This window comes from Manacus candei, unplaced genomic scaffold, assembly GCF_025592945.1.
Source record: "Manacus candei isolate 608988 ecotype Guabito, Panama unplaced genomic scaffold, ASM2559294v1 h1tg000035l, whole genome shotgun sequence".
Classification (NCBI taxonomy): domain Eukaryota; kingdom Metazoa; phylum Chordata; class Aves; order Passeriformes; family Pipridae; genus Manacus; species Manacus candei.
Genome location: NW_026138083.1, coordinates 1,002,614 through 1,025,234, shown reverse-complemented (window position 1 = coordinate 1,025,234; position 22,621 = coordinate 1,002,614). Strand labels below are relative to the sequence as shown.

Genomic DNA, 22,621 nt, shown 5'->3' with positions numbered 1-22,621 from the left:
AAGTGACGTCACGGGCGCGCAGCCCGTCGCTAGGCAACGCGCGGCCGCTCTTCCCCGGGCCTTGTGGTTTCCAAATTCGGGCCGTTCCACCCGCGCGAAAGAAAACGAGTTTTACGCGGCTGGGCGGCACTGGTGGCTTTATTAAAAGAGAAACTGGTGATTTACAGCGGCGGCACCGCGCTGCGCCTGTATAAACACGCACCCACACTCTCCTCGCCCCCCCCCCCCGTTCTCAATGGGATGCTCTGAGGTGCATCCACGGGTTTGGAAAATAAAACTCGGGACAGATCTAAACGTTTCACTGAAATAAATACCCTCAGCAGGGATTACACCCCCTTCTCCACCTGGAATCCAGGTGCAGCACTGGGGATAAACCCCCAAGTTCTGAGGGATAATTTTCCCCATTCTGCACATTTTTGGGGCCAAAACTGACCTTACAAGTACAAGAGAGAGCGGTCGGTGTCCCCGGTGTCCCCAGCACCAGGTGCCACCTGTGCTGCTGTTTTGGCACCTTCTGGTTTATAAAGTTTCCCTTGGTCCATTGACCAAATCTCCGGGGTGGAGCCTCCTCCTGCATGGGCTTCCCCAAAGGTCTCTATTTTGGACCAGTTATGGTCCTTTTTGGTGGTGAGATCGATTAGGAAACTTCTCCAGTGAGCATTCCGGTCGTGAATCTGGGGGAAAAAAAAAAAAAATCAAAAGAGAAGAGGACAGGAGAACAATTATACCTGATTTGTAACTAAAATAATTTCAAATATGTAAAACCCTATTCCCGGGGTCGTATAAACCATCATGTTACGAGGATTAAAGGTGAGGATTAAAGGACTGGGGACTCTGTAGTTAAATCCATAACAAGCACCTAAAATCCCGAGTCCTGCCTCAAACGTTTTAGGCTGGAAAAGACCTCTGGGATCACCCAGTCCAACCTTTGACCGACGACTAAATGCCATGTCCGGTCATTCCCTGAACACCTCCAGGGATGGTGCCTCTTTTCCTAAGGCTGGGAGACGCCTGGATTTTGCAGCCAGCAGTGGGAGCTGCTGTGCCGCCGTCGGAGGAAAATTCCACACGCTGAAAACTCAGAACCCTCCGCCCGGCCGGAGCTTATATCCCTCTCCCGAGGTGACCCTGAGGGCCGGGAAGATCCCGAGGGATGCCGTACCGCCACGTGTCTGCGCAGCGTGGACATGTCGGTGAAGGTCCTCTCGCAGGCCCGGCACTTGTAGGGTTTCTCTCCGGTGTGGATGCGCTGGTGCCGCCGCAGGGCGCCCTGCTGGGTGAAGGTCTTCCCGCACTGCTCGCAGAAATAGGGGCGGGTCTCTGGGAACAACCAATCCCGGGAGACACGGCGTTAGGAGAGGGGGTTCTTTGGACCCCATAAAAAAAAACCCCAAAAAAACCCAAGGATTTTAAAGTATGGATAAAGGAGGTGTGGCTGCCCCATCCCTGAAAGTGCTCCAGGCCAGGGTGGGCAGGGCTCGGAGCAACCGGGGATATGGAAGGTGTCCCATCTTTAAGGTCCCTTGCAGCCCAACCCAGTCTGGGATTTTATGCTTCCATGACAAATATTTCTCCACTGCCAAGAAGCCCTGAAATCAGCTCTCTGATCCTGCAAGGAGAACTACAGCCATTCTCTACTCCTGGCACAAGCCAGGCCTCAGTTTCCCGGGAAAGCACCACTAATATGACACAAGATTTTCCTGTGCTCTGTTTAACGAGCCAGGATCAGGATAAGCCCTGCTGCCAGCACCACAGAGGTGTTCAGGGAAGGCCTGGACGTGGCACTCAGTGCTCTGCTCTAGTGACAAGGTGGTGATCACTTTGACTCGATGATCCTGGAGGTCTTTTCCAACCTCTGTGATCACCTAATTCAGGGAGCTGTGGAATGAAATTCCCCATCCAAAAACTGGGAAGCACCCCAGGAGCCACGGTTTTGTTTTCCTGGTGCCAGGAGGTGGTTCCATTACCTGCATGGACATTGCTGTGCTGGGCCAGGGAGGCCCTGAGGCCGAAGGTTTTCCCACACACATCACACTTGTAGGGCTTGGCGCCCATGTGGCAGCGCTTGTGGCACTTCAGGTACTCCTTGGTGGCAAAGTGCTTCCCGCACACGTCGCACTTGAACAGGCGCTCTCCTGAGGGAAGAGAGACGGGACACGCGGGACTCTCGCACGGGGATTTTGTACTCTGAAGTTTGGTCTTCGAAGCACAGAATCACTGAGGCTGGAAAAGCCCTCCAGGGTCATCGAGTCCACCCACCCTGTGCCCCATCCCCACCTTGTCACCCAGCCCAGAGGACGGAGTGCCACGTCCAATCGCTCCCTGGACATCTCCAGGGATGGGGACTCCATCCTGTTCCAATGGTTGATCACCCTTTCCATGAAGAAATTCCCTCTGTTGTCCAACCTGGCACAGCTTGAGGCCATTTCCTCTCCTCCTGTCCCTTGTTCCCTGGGAGCAGAGCCCGAATCCCCCCGGCTCCCCCCTCCTGTCAGGGAGTTGTGGAGAGCGAGCAGGTCCCCCCCGAGCCTCCTTTTCTCCAGGCTAAAAGAGCTTCTCTCCCTACTAATTCCATCTTGGTACTTGGAATCTCTTCTGTGAGGTACAAGAAAAAAAAGGGCATTTTCTTCACATCCCAACCAGCAATTCCAAGCAGTGAAAAGGGAAAACCACGGGAGAAACCACACGGAGTATTTAATGCCCACCTGTGTGTGTCCTTTTGTGGCCGGTGAGTTTTCCTTTGTCAGCAAAGGAAGCCCCGCAGTCCTCACAAATATACGGCTTCTCCCCCGTGTGGGACCTGAAGGAGGCAAAGCACAAAGGATTATTAATAAATCAGGTCCTGATCCTGTGGGCCTCCCCAGTCCCTCGTGTCCTGCAGACCTTACCTGGCATGATATCCCCATTTTTAGGACATGAGATTTGGTCTCTACACTGCGCTGAATTCCCTTATTCCAACCCAAACAGGAATTCCAAGCCAAATCATTCCTAATTTCAAGTTGTCAAGCAAGAGGCTTGTAACTTATCTGCTCTGCTCTCTTTTCAGACAAAGATGGGAAATTTTCCATGGGATGATTCACCCCCTCCTGGGAGAGGACACAGCTGACACAGACACCACCAGAGAGCAACTCATCCCGTCAAACTCAGGGAGTGCAGCAGGAGCCCTCAGGAGCAGCACGGATTCTGTGCTGCATAAAGAAATCCCACACTAATTCCTTGCTCCAAGATTGTCTCTGAGGTCCCTGACTCACTCCTCAGCCTACGCTACTCGTCATCAGTGAATCCCGTTGGATTTCAGAGCCTGTCCCAAGTGACTGGGAGTTTGGACGGGGCATCCGTGTTGAAATCCCGACCACGGGCAAACGCAACAACCACCCGGAGCCAAAGCCTTTGTGTAAAAGGATTAATCACAGAGCCTAAAATCCAAATGATATCCCGGTGTTCCTGCTCTAAGGAGAAGCTGGGAAGTCAGGAGAGGAAAAAGGTGCTGTGGGTGCAGGGAGGGGGAACGGGAGGCCGGAGGCTGACCTGGTGTGGATCTTCAGCTGGGATGGCTGCGCAAACCTGGCGTGACAGACGCCGCACTCGTAGGGCTTCTCCCCGGTGTGCGTCCGCATGTGGAACACCAGCGCCGTGCGGGAGCTGAGGATCTTCCCGCACACGGAGCAGAGCGGCCGCTTCACGCGGCCCTCGTGCTTCCGCACGGAGTGGGTGCGCACGTCCCGCTGCCGCTTGAAGGTGGCGTTGCAGAGGGGGCAGGAGAAGCGCCTCTCCTCCGTGTGGACGCACGCCCGGTGCTCCTTCCAGCTGGTGTAGCTGGCGAAGCCCTTGCTGCACACGTCGCACTGGTACGCCTTGCCGGGCAGGCACTGGTGCGCGTCCCGGCAGTGATCCACGTACCGCTTCCGGGACACAAACTGCTCGTGGCACTTCTCGCACCGGATCACGTAGGGGGGGTTCTTGTTGGCCCCGCTTTTGCTGACCTTCTGTAGTTTAGACTCTTCGTCTGATTCGTGTCCTTCGCCGTCCTTCTCGTTTGAGTCTCCGCCATCCTCCTCGGAACACACCTCTTTGGCTGTACCTCCTTCGACTTCCGAGCATCCCGCCTCGTAATCTCCCTCCTCCTCCTCGCCCTTCACGCTCATCTCACCTTCATCTTCATTCCCTTCTTCACTCCTTGCTTCAGCTTCCTTGTGTTTCCCACTCTGCTCCTCCTGCTCCTCGCTCCGGTCTGCTTCAGCAGTGGGTGAACCCCCGGGTTCTTCCTCACTCCTCGTGGCCTCTGATGTCACATCCCAAGGCTCTCTGTCGGGATCTTTGTCACGGCTCGTGGCGTTTGGTCCAGGTGCAGGTGGAACCACCATCCAGTAGACAGGCAGGAGTTTCCTCTCTTGCCCAGACTCGTGGATTTTCCTGTTAAAATAAACAAACAACAGAGCACAACTTTCGATGTGTTTAAATGATAAACTCAATTAAAATTAATTGTTCAATTGCTTCAATTCAGACATGTTGGCCTTGGGGGGAAGAGTCACTTCCTTTGAATTGCTCTTTGCACCATTTAAGAAATTCACAGTGTATTTGGAAAGCCCAAAAATAGGGGAATTTTGGGTAGAGTTGGACCAGGTAATTAAAGGCAATTAAAATGTCTCAGTTAATCTCATATCTGTCACCTTACTGGGAATGCAGGAGGGACTGTAAATTTTCCTCCAAGGACGTGGTGGATGGAATAAGAAATTATGGACTTAAACCAAGGGAAATAAAGATTAAATGCCAACATGGAGACAAAAAATTCTTACTAAAAACCCAGATCTGAGGCTTCCTGGATCTGGTTGCACTAATCCCCTTCAATTCAACGGGAAATTCCCTGAATTCCCCGTCCAGGAGACCTCAACTCAGTCATCTGCACCGCAAGCTCAGTGAAGCCAACTAAAAAAAATCTGTCCCGATTTCAACACACTCCGCATCAGGTCCAAGGAATTCTGGACCTAGAGCAGAGAGGGCTTTGGGAATGCCTTTATGCCTGTAGCTGGAGAGGAAGCACATTCCCGAGGGTGCTGTACCTGACGTGGGTGCTGTAGGCAGACCTGTGGGCGAAGCTGGCGGGGCAGCGCTCGCACTTGTAGGGCCTGTCCCCGGTGTGTGTCCGGATGTGGACGGACAGGCCGCACTTGGAGCCGACCACCTTGTCGCAGTAGGGGCAGGCCCGGCATTCCCGCTTCCCCAGGGGCACCCTGCGGATCCGCTCGGCCGCGTCCCTGCGGCGTGGGACCCTGGCGTGGCCGGAGGAGCCGCACGGGCGGTGCTGCCGGAGGTTCCGCGGAGCCGGGAATCGCTGCCCGCACCTCTCGCAGCGGGACCTGAGGGCCAGGCCGGCGTCGTGCCGGAGCTCCACGTGCTCCCGGTACTGCTCCAGGACGCAGAAGGATTCGTCGCGCTTCCTGCAGGCCACCGGCGTTGGGATTTTCGCCGCGTGCCGCGGCAACTTCCTATGTCCTGTTTTGGTGGAAAACTGGGAAATTAGACTCTTTCCGTCTTCCCACCGCTCAGGCAGGGTGTTCCTAATCACAATGCAGGCTCCCTGTGCCTCAGCCTGACTTAGGAGGGAGCGACTATCCTCGTTTTCCAGACTAGCAATATCCACACCGAGTGTGTTTGTGGAATCTGGATTGTTACATTTTGGCAGCTTTGCTGTCCTGGGTTTTGGGTCTGGAAAACCAGCGTCCTCTTGCTCCAGACCCACTGCTTGGCCTCCAATGAGCTCAAGGCCCGCCAGCAACTTCTTATGTTTTTGCCTGTCCCAAAGTTTCCTCTGCACAGGAATCGCCACAACCTGGGAAGAGCTCAGGTCGGGGTTCTCCTCGTGCTGGATGTGAGGCCACTGGGATCCACCATTTTCACCCCTCTGTCCTTTCAGGTGGAGGCTCAAATCCAAGCCCTTCCTGCCCTCTGCTTTCACTTCTTCACAGATGTCAAGCAGATCCTTGCATTCCAGCCTCTCGGCTATTTCCTTCATCCGCTGGAGTTTTTCTGCTTCGATCTCCACTTCCGCGGTGTAAACGAACTCCAGGAAGGAGGTGAACTCTTCCGTGTAGATGTCCTGCAGGGTCACCGTGCAAGTCTTGGTGTCCAGCATCTCCTCGTGCAGGAAAAGCCCCTTGAAGTAGTTGCTGGAAGCTGCCAGGACAGCTTTGTGAGCCAGGAACTCCTCCTGAATTCCCAGGTGCTGGGTGAGAACCGTCACGTCACAGAGGTGCCCGAACTGGTACAGGGAATGCAGTGCCCTCAGGAGGTTGGGAGCGGCGACCTTGGACTTCATCAGGATTTTCTTCTTCTCCATCCTGCCAGAAGAAACACACAAATGTTTGAATGGGCTCCCTCTTTCCCATTTTTCCATTCAAGTCTGACATCAGTAAGCCCGGTGGAATTCCGTAACCTAATTCCTCCCTGCGAGAGGCGGTGAAAACCTCAAGGTTATCCCTGTCAGCACAACCACCATCAGCAAACACATATGGCTTATTTCAGCCTCAGACTTGGATTTATCCCCGAGGAAAACCCTTTGGAATGAATATTCCGCAGCACGAAAACGTGAGCAACGTGACTGGCCGGGATTAAGGATCAATCATTCCTCACACAAGCACTTTCCAACAGCAGAGGTGACAAGGATTTACAGCAGAAACCAGGCCCCTTCAGACCCTGGAAGGCTGAAGACCCATGGAATCTTCCAGCCTCCTTACCTGGCTGATCCACAATCCCCTCACTCCCCCACTGCCAGCAAGTTCCCAGATGTCTCCTCAGAGAAAACAATATTCCTATAGGGAAACTACTTAGGAAAAGGAACTGGAGAAAAAGGCCAAACCAAGCACGGGATGAAACATGGATTCACAGAACCACTGAGGTTGGAAAAGACCTCCAGGATCACTGAGTCCAACCTTTGACAGGTCACCACCGTGGCAACTAAACCATCTCCCAGAAGCTGGAAATTGAGGGGAAGGGGGCAAAATAGAGTTGTCTAAATCCTGTTGGGAAAGGACTCCTCATATTCAGACTCCTACTGTGTCATTCCCACAGCCAGAAGGGATCTTTGCAACACTCCCAACTCAACACCTTCCAACTATTCCCCACGTGGAGACACAACCCCCACGGCTCCTCCGGCACACTTGGAAGCCGCACAAAGAAGTGCAGATCCGGAGGTTCAGCCCACAAACCCACAAAAGCTCCCACTTAATCTGCTCCCTTAATGTTTTCCAGCAGGATATCCTTGGCTTCTGTGCTGACCCCAGGGCTGTGGAGCTTAAAGAAATCAATGAGCACGGCACGTGCTAATTTCCTCCTGCTCCTCTGTAAGATTCCCATCTGCGATAAGATCCCGATCCGCGCTCCCGCGGGAGCTCCGCTAACACCGGGATCTGATACAAAGCCAGATGGCAGAGATACATTCCAAGATCATCTCTTAGTTCATCTGGTTCTGGATTAAACCACCCTGGAAACTGCTGGCTGAAGTGTCTTTCCAATGAAAAAAAAATGCCACAAATTAATCAATTCCCACCATTTTTTCCTTTGGGAAAAGAAAAAATTGAGACTCGGGGGTTTAGTTCCCATTTGGAAACTTTAGTTTTCCAAAGTGCTGCTGAATCTCTATGTCTCCAAAACACTCACTTCAACAATTTAAATGACAACAACATTTTTTTCCCCCATATTTTATGGATTTGTCTGTAACTTCTTTCCAGTTTTTTTTGCCTGGCAGTAAGCGAATAAATACTTTTAAAAAATGTGCAAGATTTGCAGAAAACATAATTCATCCAACAGATTAACTGCAAAAGCACTTTAATTTTGCCAGAACTGACGCAAAACTCAAACCATATTTCAATTCAATTACAGCTCCTGATAAGGAACTGGAATAAGTGCAGTTGGAATTAGTACAAGTGGAATTGGTGCAAGTGGAATTGGTGAAACTGCTTTAAAAAATAAAGGCCAACAGTGGCTCCCAAAGTCCAAGAAGAGATTTATATTTGTATATATTTTTTATAATTTTTTTCCATGAGGTAATTATCACAGTAAAGGAAGAGTTTTTTATAGGAAAGACAGTAAATATTCCCACAATAAAATCCTGTTATCCACATAAATCCACCTTGCTTTTCCCTCAAGTCTTTCCAATTACATCTTAATTTTCTCTTTAGACAGGGGAAGAGGAAGTTTTTTCTTAATTTATTATCTTTCCCAGGAAGGATTCCTTTAAACTCTCAGTAACTGCATGTGCACAAACAACAAAGAGCTCCAACAGGGATCAAAATGAGAATCCCTGGAATTCTGGTAAACAGCCAGAAGAACCTTAAAAATGGACTGTGACAATAAAAATATATTTACAGCAGTGAGACAACAAGGTAACAGGTAAGAAACAGTATCATCAGGAGATAAATAAAAGCTGGAGTTGCTCCACTGTGTTAATCCCCTGGAAAATTCCTCACAGGAATTCCCACAGGATGCAGATACATAAAGTTAGGTAGGTCATGACACTGAGCAAACAGTAACAGGTTTCCAGCCTGTCTGGGGACTTCTGGATAAGCTGAGGAACATCCAGAGCAGCTCCACTTATGTTCCAGAGAACTTCCATTGGTGCCCCAGAAAAATCTCCATTTATCTTACAGAGAATTTCCATTTACCCTCCAAAGCATTCCCATTCATTCTCCAGAAAAATCTCCAGTTGCCCCCAGAAAAGTTTCCATTTCTCCTCTAAAGCATCTCCATTTATCCTCTAAAGTATCTCTAATTATCCTCCACAGTGTCTCCATTTATCCTCCAGGAAAATCTCCATTTATGCTCCAGAGAGCCTCCATTTATTCTCCAGACAAAATTCCATTCCTGTTCCAGAGAATCTCAATTTATCATCCTGGGCATCCCCATTAATGCTCCAGAAAAAAAGTTCAATTTATCCTTTAGAGTATCTCCATCTGCCCACCAGAAGAACCTCAATTTATGCTCCAGAACAATCTCCATCCATCCTCCAGCACGCTGCTGGCCAAATTCCTCCAAAAGTCTTAAACTTTGGGATTTTTTATTTTTTTTTTAGAACACATAGCCCTTCGATTTCTGCCTGGTTACCTTCGAGACAGCCCTGGAAAGGCTCCTCCCACGAGGAAATCCAGGCCGCGCCCGCTTCCCGGCTGGAACGGGACCAAGGCTCACCATCCTCCGGGAATGATCCCGCGCCGTGTTGCTCCTCCTTGTGCCGCCGGCACAGCCGCGCTCATCTTCTGCGTTTTCATTTATTAAATCCTGCAAGGAAACCAGAGAGCGGGAATTGTTTTATCCCAGCGCTTGGCACCAGCGGGAGCCGCCTCAGGGCACGGGGGGGGGGGGGGCACCTGCCGCCTGCACGGGGGGCAGCTCCCCGCCGGTCCCTGAGGCGGCGAGGCCCCGGGGTCGCCCTCCCGGCGAGCAGGAGGAGCCGGGATCGCTCCCGGAGGAGTTTCCCGACGCTCCCGGGCTCCATCCGGGGGGTCCCTCCCGGCCTGTGGCCGCCCTTACCCTCCGCTGCCTCCGCCGCCCCCGCCCGAAACCAAGATGGCCGCCGCCGCCTCATCGCCTCAGGCCCGCCGCCATCTTGAGTGAGGGCAGGGCGGTTCCAACAAAGCTGGGGGAAAAAAAAACTCAAACCACCCTAAACCCGCAAAAAAAACCCCACCCCGAAACGACGCGTAACCCGCAAAAAACTCACACCCCCAATCAACGCGAAATTAAAAAAAAAATAAATTTGTTTTCGCACTTTCCAAGCACCCGGTCTCGGTGTTTAATCAATTTCAATTGGCCTCAGTGGGTTCGTTTCCTCAGGTGAATTAAATAGAGTTATGATGGAGCCCGGTTTGCTGTGCCAGCTACATCCAGCTCTTTGCCTTCTCCCACTGTGGATACTGAGAGATAACACTGCCAGTGTTAAGAGAGATGTTTATAGAAACCACCTCCTAACTCTGATGGGGTAAACCTGGGCTTAGGAGAAGCACAAACTGCTATTTCCCACTGGTGATCCCATATTCCTGTTATTTATCACATAAAATCATTTTAAACAGCCAACGTATGGGACAAATCTGTGGGCTGCCAAGTGCTTCAACACACCAGTCTTGTTTCCAAGATAAATTCCTCCTTGGGTGCATTTTTTTTTTTTAACTAAGTGCAGATTTAATCTTGAAATTGTAATGGCTTGTAAAAAAACGTTGAACGATTTTAATTCCTTGAGGAAATGTGAAAGAAATTCCTTCATAAAAATAAATCAGGAAGAGGCTGACATCTGTGCTGTTTACCTTTCTTTTTTACACTCCTATCACGCAAATTTGAGCCCTGACCCTGTAATTATCAGGCTTTTGGCCTGATATTAGAAAATGTTTGTGCATTTCTCTGAAAACGAGACTACTATAGGAAAGACAGAATAAAAATATTGCAAATCAAAATATTTTAAATAAAAATAACTTGTGCAAACTCAATTTGCTTAGGCTGAGAGAGGCTGAAAGGTAAATCCAGCCTGATGGATCACTCCCATGGAGGAGGGAATGTTTCCACCCTGAATTTGGTTTTCAACCCTGATTATTTTGTTTGTAGTCGGGGAATGTTTCTATTGTCAAGACATAGCTCTTGGAGCGGAGAGAACGAGCAGCAATATGAGTGATCCATGCTAAAATGTCAGGATAATATTCCTGTATCTCAGCACGAGGGAATGGTGTTTGCTTTTACTTTATCAGAAACCTGGTCTGCTCAACAGTTCTCACCCAGAGGAGTTGGGAGGGAAGATGAAGTGAAGGCTCCCGGCCAATTTAGCCTTGCTTTCACAAGGATTGAGTGAATTGCTGGAGAAGTTGGCAGCGCCGGGTTGTATCCGCGTGTCAATCTTTGCCCGAGCGGCCCAGAAGGGATTCTGGAATTGCACCTTCGGCACGCCGGCGGCTGCGTGACTCCAGGCTGGGTTTCACACTGCCCTCCATCCACCAGTCTTGTTTCTCAGGAGATTCACTCGATTCTCCAAATGTTCTGGCTGCTCTCGTGCACTTCAGGAGCTTCCTAGAACAGAAGGAAGTCTCCACACTCCCCACATCTCCCTTGAGTATCCTGGTTGCTGCGTGGGAAGAGGGAGAAAGGGTGTTATAGTTGCTCTCTCCAGATCACTTAATTTTTCTTTGGAGTTACAAGAGGAGGGATAAAAATGGGTGAGAGGCAGCCCAGAGGTGTCCAAACCCTCTCAATCTGAGGAAGACACTGAACCTGGGTGCCCTGTGGTGAGTCAAACATTCCAGGCCCCGGAATGTCATAATAAAGCAACTTGTTTTGCCCCTTAAGCCAAAACACAATAAAATCCAGGAAAGAATCACAGCCTGAGAACTCAGATTTTATCTGAGTGTTTCCTTTGGTTGGGAGTGAAGAAATACCTCGGGCTCTGATCGTGGTGACTAAGAGCAGGAAAAGGAGAGAAGCTGGAAGTCAGCTCTGCCAGTCAGGCTACAGGTTCTGCTCCTGACCCATCGGACACTCACCCAGGGTCAGCCAGGACAGCTCCAGCAAAACAAGGGATGGAAATGTCCCCCAAATCCCAGGCTGGCTGCTGGGTGGCCAGAAGCTTTCCATACACAGCATCACATGCTTGGCATGGGGGCACTGGGGAATTGGAGCAAAACTGGGGTGCATTTTTGGAGACCCCAAGTGAAACCTCGTTGTACCTCTTCCCTGCATGGCTCTCCCTTCCTTACGGCTCCACCAGAGGATGCTGCAGACTTTGGAAAGAGCAGCCTGGACTGCAGCCCTGCTCATCCCTTCCAGGATCCAGAGATCCTTGTCCAGTGGCTCGCTGACATAACCTGGACCTCTTTACATGCATAGAATCACATGAGTTCAATAGTTGAGGATCCTGGAGTGAGAATGTTCTGGGGAGGATAGAAAGAGGCTGGTACAAGTAGCTTCCCTTGGTGGACAATTCCTACCTCTTGCTGTTCAGCTGATCTTTGTATTGGAAAGAATCCGACCATGGAAGTGCAGGGAGGGCTTCAAAAAGCCTTTTCCCGAATCTCTCCTGGGTGGGAGCCAAGCCACCACTCAGCAAACCTCTGAGTTTGTCCCCCAAACAGAGACAGAGCTTTCAGCATAGTCTAAAAATGCAAATTCCAGACAAACTCCTGATGGAAAGCAAACAGCAGGCCCTTGCTCCGTGTGTCAGCTCTGCTTAGGCTCTCCTGCTATTCTCCATAATAAATTTTGGCATGTGATTGTGCTGCAAATCAAACATCCCACAAAAACTCCCCCTCGTGCTGTTCTATGGTCAGTCTCAAAAACCAGGAGTTGTGTGTATTCCGGCCAAAAAATTCCAAAATCCTTGTGTCACTTGAAAAATGCAGGAATTGATAAAAATCCTTATGTGTTTTGTCTTAAAAGGAGATATTAAAATACTTAAAAGAAGCAAAATTTACTTCAAAGCAAAGTACAGTCTGTTTTGGTGGAGAATCATCAAGTCCCACCATCAAAGTCCAATAACATCAAATTGTGGAATGGTTTGGGTTGGAAGGGACCTTTAAGACCATCTCATTCCATCCCCTGCCATGGGCAGGGACACGCCTTCCACTATCCCAAGTTGTTCCAAGCCTTGTCCAACCTGGCCTTGGACACTTCCAGGGATGGGGCAGCCACAGCTTCCCTGGGAAAACTGTGCCAGGGCCTCCCCACCCTCACAGCCAAGAATTTTCCCCCAATATCCAACCTAAAGCTACTTTCTTTCAGTGTGTAGCCATTCCCCCTTGTCCTGTCACTCCAGACCCTTGTAAACAGTCTGTCTCCCTGTTTCTTGTTAGCTCCTCTCAGGTACTGGAAGGTCACCATTAGGTCACCCCCAAACCTCTTTTCAGGGCTGAACAATCCCAGTTCTCTCACCTTTCCTCACAGCAGAGCTGCTCCATCCCTCTGATGAGCTCCATGTCCCTCCTCTGGACTCACTCCGACAGCTCCGTGTCCGTCCTGTGCTGGGGACCCTGGAGCTGGAGGAAGGGCTCCCTCCAGGTGGGGTCTTGGTTCAACCAGGTGGTTGAAATCATGATCCCTTTCTTCCTGAAAACTTAGGCCTCTACAGCACCGATGACTTTAATGTATCAAGGCGATTAATAATTATTTATCAAATCGCCACTTGGAAAATATAAGTGTTTGTCACCTTCCTGATGTGGACTGTTCAGTTCCCGCTCCCTACCACGATTTACATTAACCAGTGTGGTTCAAAATTAAATTAAAAGCTCTTTTCACCCCTTCAAGTTCCCTTGTGCTGTCGAGTCAGCAGTTTTGATACCAACTCCATGTTACTGATACAGGGACACATCCAAAAGTCACTGGAAGGGCTCCCACCGAGGTCAAGACCCTCATTTGAGAAGGTCTCTCAGGAGCGAGCTCAGAGCCGGGTCAGCAGCACCCTGGGCACTCAGGCGCCCGTGATTTTGGCTCTGGCCCATGAACTGCTGCTTTTCCCATCTCATTTTTCTTGGTAGCTCATTCCTGCGTGGCGGCATCTGCGATAGGATGTGTTCCCACAACTTCAGGGAAGGGGGGCAGGCCTGCTTTTGGGTTGATTCGCTCCGATCCTGACCCCACACTCGTGACAAGTGGCGTGTTAGGGCGATGGAAACCCAAATTTAGGGAGTGTATCAGTGATGGCTTCCTTTTGTTACTAAATAAATCCTCTGCACAGCTCGTTTGCTACGTGCCCTTGTTTATTACACATTTTTAAGCCATTGGCACATTGTAAACTTCTTTTTCTTCTTCTTCCAGAGAAACAAAAATGTTTTAACCCCTGCTAAACTTGAGGCATCGAACCCAACAGTTACCTGTGGAAAGGCATGATTTTCTGTCACATTCCAGGGAATTTTGAAGGTCTGATGCAGCTCTCAGACAGCATTTCCCTCCCTTTTTTTAACTCCTGAACCCTTCCAGTTAAGCCTATTTTTAAATAGTTTTAGTAGTTTTAAATAGTTAAGTTGAAGTCAAGCCCATCTTTAAATAGTTTTAGTTCAATTTTAAATAGTTGAGTCTGGGGGTTCATAAATATCATGAAGATCCTGTTTCTCCATCAACGATCTAGAAAGCAGGTGGATGATGTTTAGTCTCAGCCTAAGGGACAGGATGTTAATGCTTTCTCCTCTTGGAAACAACCTCCTCCTGTTTAGTTACAGGCACTTCAATATAAAACAAATATTCAATCAGCAAATGGAGGGGGGGAAAAAAAACACCCTTTTTTTTTTTCCCCTCTCCTCCGCTGGGTCCCTTCCAAGTCAGACCCTGCTGTGCTAAGGCCCATACGGATTGCAGGGGATCACAGAGAACACATGGATATTAGCACCTCGCTCCCAGCCAAAAGAAACAAAGCAAAACAAACCCCCAAAGTTATTCTTAATGGCAAGAAAAGAGCGATTCCTTGCCAGGTTTACAGTCCCAGCCTCGCTGATCTTATCGGCCGCTGTGTTTGACCAAGGCTCCGGTTAAAATAGCTGCTGGTTTGATGAAGGTGATGCCAGACAAACTCCACCTGATCCCAGCTGTTAACCAGGCAGAGCTTTAAAGAAAATAAGTCTAAATACATTGGACTGAGTGATATTTTGGCAACGACCTGCTGTGTTTTTCCCTTGTTCCCCGGAAAGCAGCGTTGCCTCCCGAGACCCCAAACTTCATGTCATCCTGCAGGAGCCTCTTGACTTTCGGACACTAGAATTAGCCCTGGTTTTTTTTTTTTTAATGTAAACATCTGTCTTCACAGCAATAATATTTTCCCCCCAGTGATTATTTTCCTTAGAGTGCTGAAAATCCAAATTATTTGGGAAAAAGATGAGAATTTAGGTTTATATCTGGCCTCCCTGTGCGTCCTGAACCTGAGTGACTCCAGGGAGTCACGGTCTGCCTTTAGGCATCATTCCGTGGGTGTATTCCTGCCTCCAGGTGCTGTTGCAGCGATGAGAAAATGCCCTTTCTATCCCCAGATTGGGTGTGGAGTCTTGGCCCGGGATGACTAAACATGCGAGGAGCAGCTGCCTGGAGAAACAAACACCTGGCAAAATATTCCCGCGGAATTTCACGCTTAGTCACCGTCTGCGTGCCGGGGGAGGTCGGCCCCAGCTGCGCAGCTCGGGGGGTCACACACGCAGTCCCACGGAATCATTTAAGGCTGGAAGAGACCTCCGAGGTCATCGAGTCCAACCTGTGACCCGTCACCAACCAGACCGGAGCGCTGAGTGCCACGTCCAGTCATTCCCTGAGCACCTCCGGGGGGCGATGACTCCACCGCCTCCTAATGCCTGACAACCCGTCCCATGAAGAAATTCCCATCTGCTTTCATCTCTCATCCCGTCTTTGTCCGCTCCTTTCAGCTGTCCTGCTGGGAAAAGGGCCAGCTCCAGATCCGTCCCCGTCACCCTGAACGCCGGTGGAACATCGTGATCTCATCACCAGGCACATCACGCTGCAGTTCGAGCTCATTAAGAGCCCAATTAATCCCCTTTTAACCATCAATATTTGTTCCCAGCACGGTCATTAAGCACAGAAGAGGAGCGGGGAGGGAGGTTCCGTGCTGGAAGTGAACAAATGGGTTATTTTTGGACTCCTCCCAGAGTTTGGCTTTTCCCCCCAAACCCTCCTTGCCCGGTTTGGAGGGGAAATAATTCATTATTTCCCTTATAGAATAACAACAAAGAGTAAAGGAAACAAAGGAGAATGCTGTTGTTGAGGTGGTCGGGCTCTCCTGGGAGGTGGGAATGGGCAGGGCTGGTCCTTTGCTCCACCTCAGACTAATCACTCTTACAGATATTAATCAGATATTAAAACTGAAGCCATCAGAGATTATAATCTTTCAGGAATTCCAAGAAAAGCTTAAAACCCAGATAACTGGAATGAGGCTCGGATGTGCCTCTTGTGGGCTCAGTGCCCACGTGGAGCTCAGGGTTATGCCAGCCTTGGGGATAAAGGAGCAGATTAGGGATTTCTGGCTGTTTGACTCCCTAAGATCTGCGTCACTTCGCCTCTTTTCCAGTTGTTTTTGCAGCTCATATCCCTGGCTATGGAACTGATTCACTCCCAGTCAGCAAACATCACTTACCTGGATAAGGGCTTCCCCCTGCTTGCCACCCTTCCGTGGGATCCCACCACCTGAGCAGTGGATAATTCATGAAAAGGAGGATTGATCCAAGGGGATCAACAATGGGAAACGTGGCTCTGCCTGTGCAGGAATTCAGGGGCTGGACCACACCTTGAACCAAAACCTGCTTTTTACATCTAAAGGTTGGACTTGATGACCTTGGAGATGTTTTCCAGCTGAAGTGATTCTGTGATCTGGTTTTGTCAAGCTCCACCTTTGCACATCCTGAAAGTCAAAAATAATCCACCTCTAAGGTGAGGGGCTCGGTGGACTCCACCTGAAGGAGAAGGGTTTGGAGAGCTTTTCCCCCAATAATTTACCAGCTTTGTGCTTATTCCTAATAATTATGCAAAATCTCAGGGGTAGTTTTTAGAACCGTGGCCACCTTGACCTTTAAAAATACAAAAATTAATATACAGAAGCATTTCCAGGCTAACAGGTTGTCTTTGAAAGAACATTTTCCCAACTAGCACTAAAATACTAGTATTCCTAGAGAGCACTTGGGTTAGGAATGCCCAGAAACCCTTTGGAAAAGCAGCTGTGACTTTTGTTCAGGCCACGAGCTCTTTGTTAGGAGCATCTGCTTTTACTCCGGGGTGTTTTAACGATTGCAAAGCACCAGAAAGCCACAAATTCAAGAGCTGTAGAAATGCCAGAGTGGATAAAGTAAAAGTATCCCTTTGGCCGGGGCTGGAGTTTATAAAAACTGTGCTGCACCTCAATTAAAATCCCAGAACATCGTGCTCCGTCTTTATCCTTTATAGGATTATAAGGCAGGATTGCAGGGAAGCAGGAAAATGTTGCTGCAAACACGGAGAAGGCTCCGAGTGAGGCTGAGTTTTCTGGGATAGGCACAGGCAAGATGAACAGGGGTGCCCGAAGGGATGGATCTGACCTCTGGCCATCCCTCCACCTCGCTCTCCTCGGGCAGAAAGGGAAATAGGAATTGTTTCCATGGGGAGAAAGGAATTAGAACAGGCAAAAAAAAACTCGACTTGTTTTATTTCTCAGCGCCCTCAGAGATGGGGAAAATAGAGAAGCTGTGAACATCAGGAAACTGCTGGGGGGGAGAAGAAGAAGATTTTGTTGGTTTGCAGAGCAAAGCAGGTCTGAAATGACACCTAATTACATCTAAAATTCCGAAGAATTCTAAAATGAAGATTAACTAGGTTGTCAGTGCCAGTGGGATATTTATTATGGATGTGCCAAAGAATCCTGACTGCACTTCTGTGAAGGGGCTGGCAACAGATCTCCAGAGCACTGTTTATCCCAAAAATCAGCCAGGAGTGGTTGGGAACACCAGGATGGTGCTGCTCTGGCTGCAGTTGGGATTCCACAGTTGGGACTGCCAAGCCCGGGCTTGTGTTGGGAAGAACATCCCAAAATATGACAGGTCTGTGTTTTTAAGCCCTACCTACCTCCCAGACGTGTGAAGACAAGAATATCCATCCTTAAAAAAGAATAATGAAAGGAAAACAGGCTGGACCCTTCAAGTGTCAGAGAAAAATCTGGCAGGGACATAAATGCCTTGGAAAGGCTCAGAAGCTGAAAGGAAGCAGAAAAAGATCCCAAATTACTTAAATATGATTTTTTACATCCATCTCTCCTGGATGGACTCGGGGGCCAAGGAGCTGACTGGCTGCTTCCCTCACCCCACGCTGCCAGGACATGCACCACATGACATTTCAAACTTCCCAAGGGAACACACAGGGATTCTGGAAAAGTTTCCGAGTGGATCTGTGGCTCCACAAATAGCACTTCCCTCTGCAGAGCAAAAGGTTGAGAGTTCAAGACACGCAACCAGAGCTGAGATATGAGCAAAGGGCCGTTTATAGGCCGAGAATTCCCACGTCTAAATGCCAACCATCAGGCTGTGCCGAGCTTTCCTGCCTTTTTCCAGAGCTGGGACAAGGTGCACAGAGTCACACCATACCTGTCACTGTGGCTTGAGCCACGAGGATCAGGGTGGGAATTGTGTTCCCCTGGAAAATGTGAGTGCGTGGGAAGGAGCATTCCATCTTTCCTGTGAAGCAGGAATGTCATCCTTTTATTCCAAGGACAGGGTGCAGGACTGGAGGAATGGAGCAGAGGAAGGTGGCTTGGCACGCTCCGCTCCCTCCCTCCAAACTTTCCAGATGGTGCTGGAAAAGCCACCTGGGTTATTTTGCTGGAAAGATAAACCCAAGAGGGTCTCCACTCCTTGCTCCAAGCCTCCCCTGGGAAAAGCCAAGAAACTCTCCCAGTGTGCACCGGGATGCGCTTCCCCTTGGGAAAAACAGCAAGGGCCGTTTCGGGGGGTGCCCTCCTGGAGGACCCTCAAGCAGCAGAACAAACGCTCCGATTCCAAGGGCGAGGGTGGGAATTCTTTGTCCCGGAGCCCCGGGGCAGCGGAGCACCCCCCGCCTGTTTGTTTTGGCAGGGATGTGCCGCCCTGGGGTGGAGTTTCCGCCTCTGATCCACCCGCCACGGCCGCCCCGGGCTCGCCGTGACCCCCGCGCGATGCAGGCACAGCGTGTCCGTCGCCTCCCTGGGGAATTCTGGGGCTTGCTTTTTTTTTTTTTTTTTAGGGAAACCGTCCCAAAAATGCAGCCCGAGGCGCGAAGACACCAGTGCCTGGGGTCCTTCCAAAGGGGCTGCCCATTCCCGAGCCCGACAGCTACACACGGCCCGGGATAACCCCGCTTATCCAGGGTCTGTGAAAATAAAGTTCGTCCCAGCTGGATGTCAGTGCTCTGTACTTGGAAATCGGCCAAGATATCCCATCCCAGGGGTTCCCGTCCGTGACACACACGGACTCACTCGCTCCTCAGCAAGCCCAAAGTCACATCCAGGCGGGAATGACGGAGGCACCACGCACTCCGTGACGGAGCAGGGCAGCCTCCTGCCTCCAGCACCCTCGTGGGGATCCGTGTTCCCTGTTATCTGTAATCCTTTCAAGCTGTTCCCAGCTTGAAATGTTTGCAAGAATTAGAGTCGTGCGTTCACGCTGTTTCTGTGACAGGAAGAGGCTGCTCCCTCTAATCCCCTGGAAAAAAAGCTTTTCCCAAAATGCTGCTCCAAGTCTGCCCCGCCATCCCAACCCAGGCAGGGAATGACCAACGGATCCCACTGTGTCCAACATCAGAGGCTGGCACAGCTCCTTGGAAAAGGAGGATGAGGAGGGATGCAGGCCATGGGGAGGCACAGAAGAGGAGCCTTGTCCTTGCTGGAATCCTGGTTGTCACCACGGGGAGCTCCTTGGACTGGCTGGCAAACCAGGAATGACCCCATCCACTCTGCTGATGCAATCCAAGAGCTCATTGCCATGGCAACAGAGCCAGGACCAGGACATGGTGTTTTTCCAGCAGCTCCGGGTTCATTCCAGAGAGGCTGTTCCCACAGAGGGGTTTGGTCTCCCCAGTTTGGCACCGAGAGCTGCAGAGGAGACTCGTGAGCTTCCACCAGCTCAGTGTCAGGGAATGAGGAGGGAAGGACAGTCCCTCAAATCCCACCTCAATGGGAAGAATAAGTGCCTGCGTAGCTCCAGCTATTCCCAAACACACCTACCGGTGCTCCCAGCGAGCAGCTGGAACACCTGGAGACCCAAACTGATCCCACCTAAATAAAACCCTCACTCCTCATCCCCCTGCTGCAGCCGTGGCTGTTTGATCCCGGATGGATCACCCTGGGATGAGGTGGATTCTCCACTCTCGGCATTTAATCACAACCAAATGCCTTTCGAAAGCCATGTGGGAGCTCCAACACCGTCATTCCTGCTCCGAGCCAAAACTGCCGGGGAAATTTATAGCCCGAATTCCGCAGGAGGCCGGTCCGGAATGCTCCGTGCTCGGAGGACACGCGCCCGAGGAGGATCACATCCGACATTCCGGCCTCAGCGGCACGTTGCATCCAGGGATTTGTGGCTGGGGGAGCATGGGGGGGCTGCAGGAATCCGATCCCGTGGCCAAGGTGGGAATTCGCCGAGGATTAAAATGAAGGAGGGGCCGTCTTACGTGGAAAACCTCTCTGTCTCAGGGGATCGTGAAGGGGGATAATTTCGGGAGGTGGAATTTGGAGAGGGAATTTGTGGTTTGGATGAGGCTCCGATACCAACTTCCCTGCTCGGATAACGCGGGATGTCACTGGGAGCAGTGACACCGTCACCCCCCACGACTTTGCTCTGTCATTAAGAGTAAAAATTAGAAATAGAGAAAGAAAACTTGAGGAACTGGGCAGGGAAGAGATCCAAGGGAGGATGTTGCCAGCACCACACATTCCTGCAGCCACAAACAGTGGGATGCCGCTTTTCCACCCCTTCCTCTTAAAAGTCATGGAAGTGGTGCCTGTTTTAAACTGTGCCAATGCAGAAGTGGCATGAAAAAGGAGAGTTTGGCTGAGGGGGATTCCCACGTCCATGATAACAGAGGGATGAGCACCGGTGGGAAGGGGAGCCATGGATACTGCAGGAATGCCAGCAATAATCCCGTCTACTTGGGAAAGTGACTTTGCCCCCTGTTTCTTTGCAGGATGGGAATGACATTCCCTTTATTTTCCAAGTTGGCCCGTTTACAGCGGATGTGTAGTACAACCTGCTTCCCACTTCCCCAGGGATAATCTCTCTTTCCAGAGGTCCCAGCTCCCACTGTCTTGTCACAGTTGCCAGAGGCAGAGCTGCCTGATAAGGCTTTCCCAGCTTTTCCTGGGAATTTTCGGGAAACCACGCCAAACCTCCCAGATTGAGCTGTTCAATAGAGAAGTGAATCAGCTCCAGCAGGAGCAGTTGATGGAAAGCCCGGCCTTGGCACAGCATTTCCACTTGATCCCAAAAGGCAGCCTTTGGGGAAAAAGAAAAACTGGAAGCTTTTACTTTGTGGGAGTGCGGGCTCTGACCCCCAGACCTCCTGTAGCCGAAGGTATCCAGCTTGGATCTCATTTGAAGCCTTCATAGGATCTTGGCAGCAGGAAAAAGGGAAATCCCAGGAGGGCTTTGGGAACGGGCTCATCCTTTAGGCACAGGCTCACCGTGTTCTGCCACATGCATTTTTCCTTGAATCCTGCATGCCCAGTCCCTCGTTCCCCGGTGTTTTCCTTCCTGCGAAAACAGGGAGGAGGGAATGTTTCCCCAGTGAGGTCAGTGGAAAGGCTGCCCTTGCCTCCAGCTGGGCTGGGATCAGGCCGGGCCGTGCAGGTGGCTGGGATGGACAAGGATTGTGTCTGTTTGCAAACCTCCCCCTCGGCAGCTCCATCCCCTGTGAGCCCCCACTGGCCCCTCTCTGCCCCCTCGGACCATCCCCTGTTCCTCCCCTCCTTTCTGCTGCTGCTCCTTTCGGGATAACAATGGCAGGATCCAGATGCTTATCTGCAGGGCTCTTCCCATTTCCAGCAGGCCTGTCCCTGGGCCGCGCTGTCCTTCACCAAAATCCACAAGGGATGCTCAGAAAGCATCCACAGATAATGCCTAGAGATGAGCTAGCTCCTGGGAAAGGTAAAAAGCCTTGGAATTACAGTAGGGGAGGGAGCACCTGGAGCATCAAGATTCCTTTTTCATTTCCAGCGTGGGAATCGAGGTTGGCCATAATTATCCAGTGAAATCCCACAGCAGCTGCAGCTACGGGAAGCTGCACACACAGCTTTGACCTGCCAGTGAATCACCAAAATATGGGAAAACACTAAATTTTGGAAAAGGGGAGCATCCCACCTCCACACTGCTGGACCAGCTCCCTCCTGTTGGCAGGATGCGGCCTCTGGATGGCCGGTTATGGCCCCAATCCCTGGGACTGTCTCAGCCAGTGGGCTCCCCCTTCCCAAATCCAAGATGAGACACCTCCATCCCATGAATATCCAGGTTCTCCCAAAAAGCTTAGAAAGCAATTCGGAACCCATAACAGCCTTGTGGCATCTCAGGAGCTGGACATTGGAGCCCAATCCATCTTTTTTTGTGGCTGTTTACGTTTTCCACCCAGGGCCAGCGGTCCCAGAGCTGCTTCAAAGCCCTGGAATTCCCGTGACCTCAGCCCTGTCTCCATTCATCCCCCCTCCACAGGTGAATCCAGTGGTGGATGCCTATAGCCACATGTTTGTATGGCACAGGAGAGGACACAAATAGTGCTGGAAAAGACAAGATGCCTTTTAAACCCCCAGGGAATTGTTTTCTTCCCTGTTTTTGGTGCCCCGGGGAGGCCAAAAAGAAAATAAAAAAAAAATCCCTGGAGTCAAGGGGAGGTTTTCCCCTGGCTGCGATCCCAACGCTTCTCCCTCCTCTCCCTGTTCACCTTTATTCCCTTTTCCCCTCGCTGAAGCAGTGCCACTCCAGCTCGGGCACCCAGCACATCCCTTGGCACCGGCGCCCGGCTCCTGCTGCGCCGCGATAAGGAGGGAGGAACGCGGCCGCCGGACACAGGGAACACGTCCTTCCATCCGGGAGGGGCTTTGCCCAAACCTCCCCGGCTCTTATCTTTATCGCCCACATTCCGAACAATCCCCGCGGCCCCGTCTTTTTATTTATGG

At 50.8% G+C, this 22,621-nt stretch overlaps 1 protein-coding gene across 1 annotated transcript; it reads right to left on the bottom strand.

The window, feature by feature from the left end:
• Positions 1–59: 59 nt before the first annotated feature.
• On the bottom strand, positions 60–9,576 carry LOC127473465 (GDNF-inducible zinc finger protein 1-like). The gene is made up of 8 exons (XM_051793102.1): positions 9,363–9,576; positions 9,100–9,273; positions 5,061–6,338; positions 3,529–4,413; positions 2,706–2,800; positions 1,968–2,135; positions 1,163–1,320; positions 60–674 (listed from the first exon to the last, which is right to left on the bottom strand). The coding sequence occupies exons 3-8, from the start codon at positions 6,335–6,337 to the stop codon at positions 435–437; spliced, it is 2,823 nt and encodes a 940-aa protein (XP_051649062.1). The 5' UTR covers position 6,338; positions 9,100–9,273; positions 9,363–9,576; the 3' UTR covers positions 60–434.
• Positions 9,577–22,621: the final 13,045 nt, after the last annotated feature.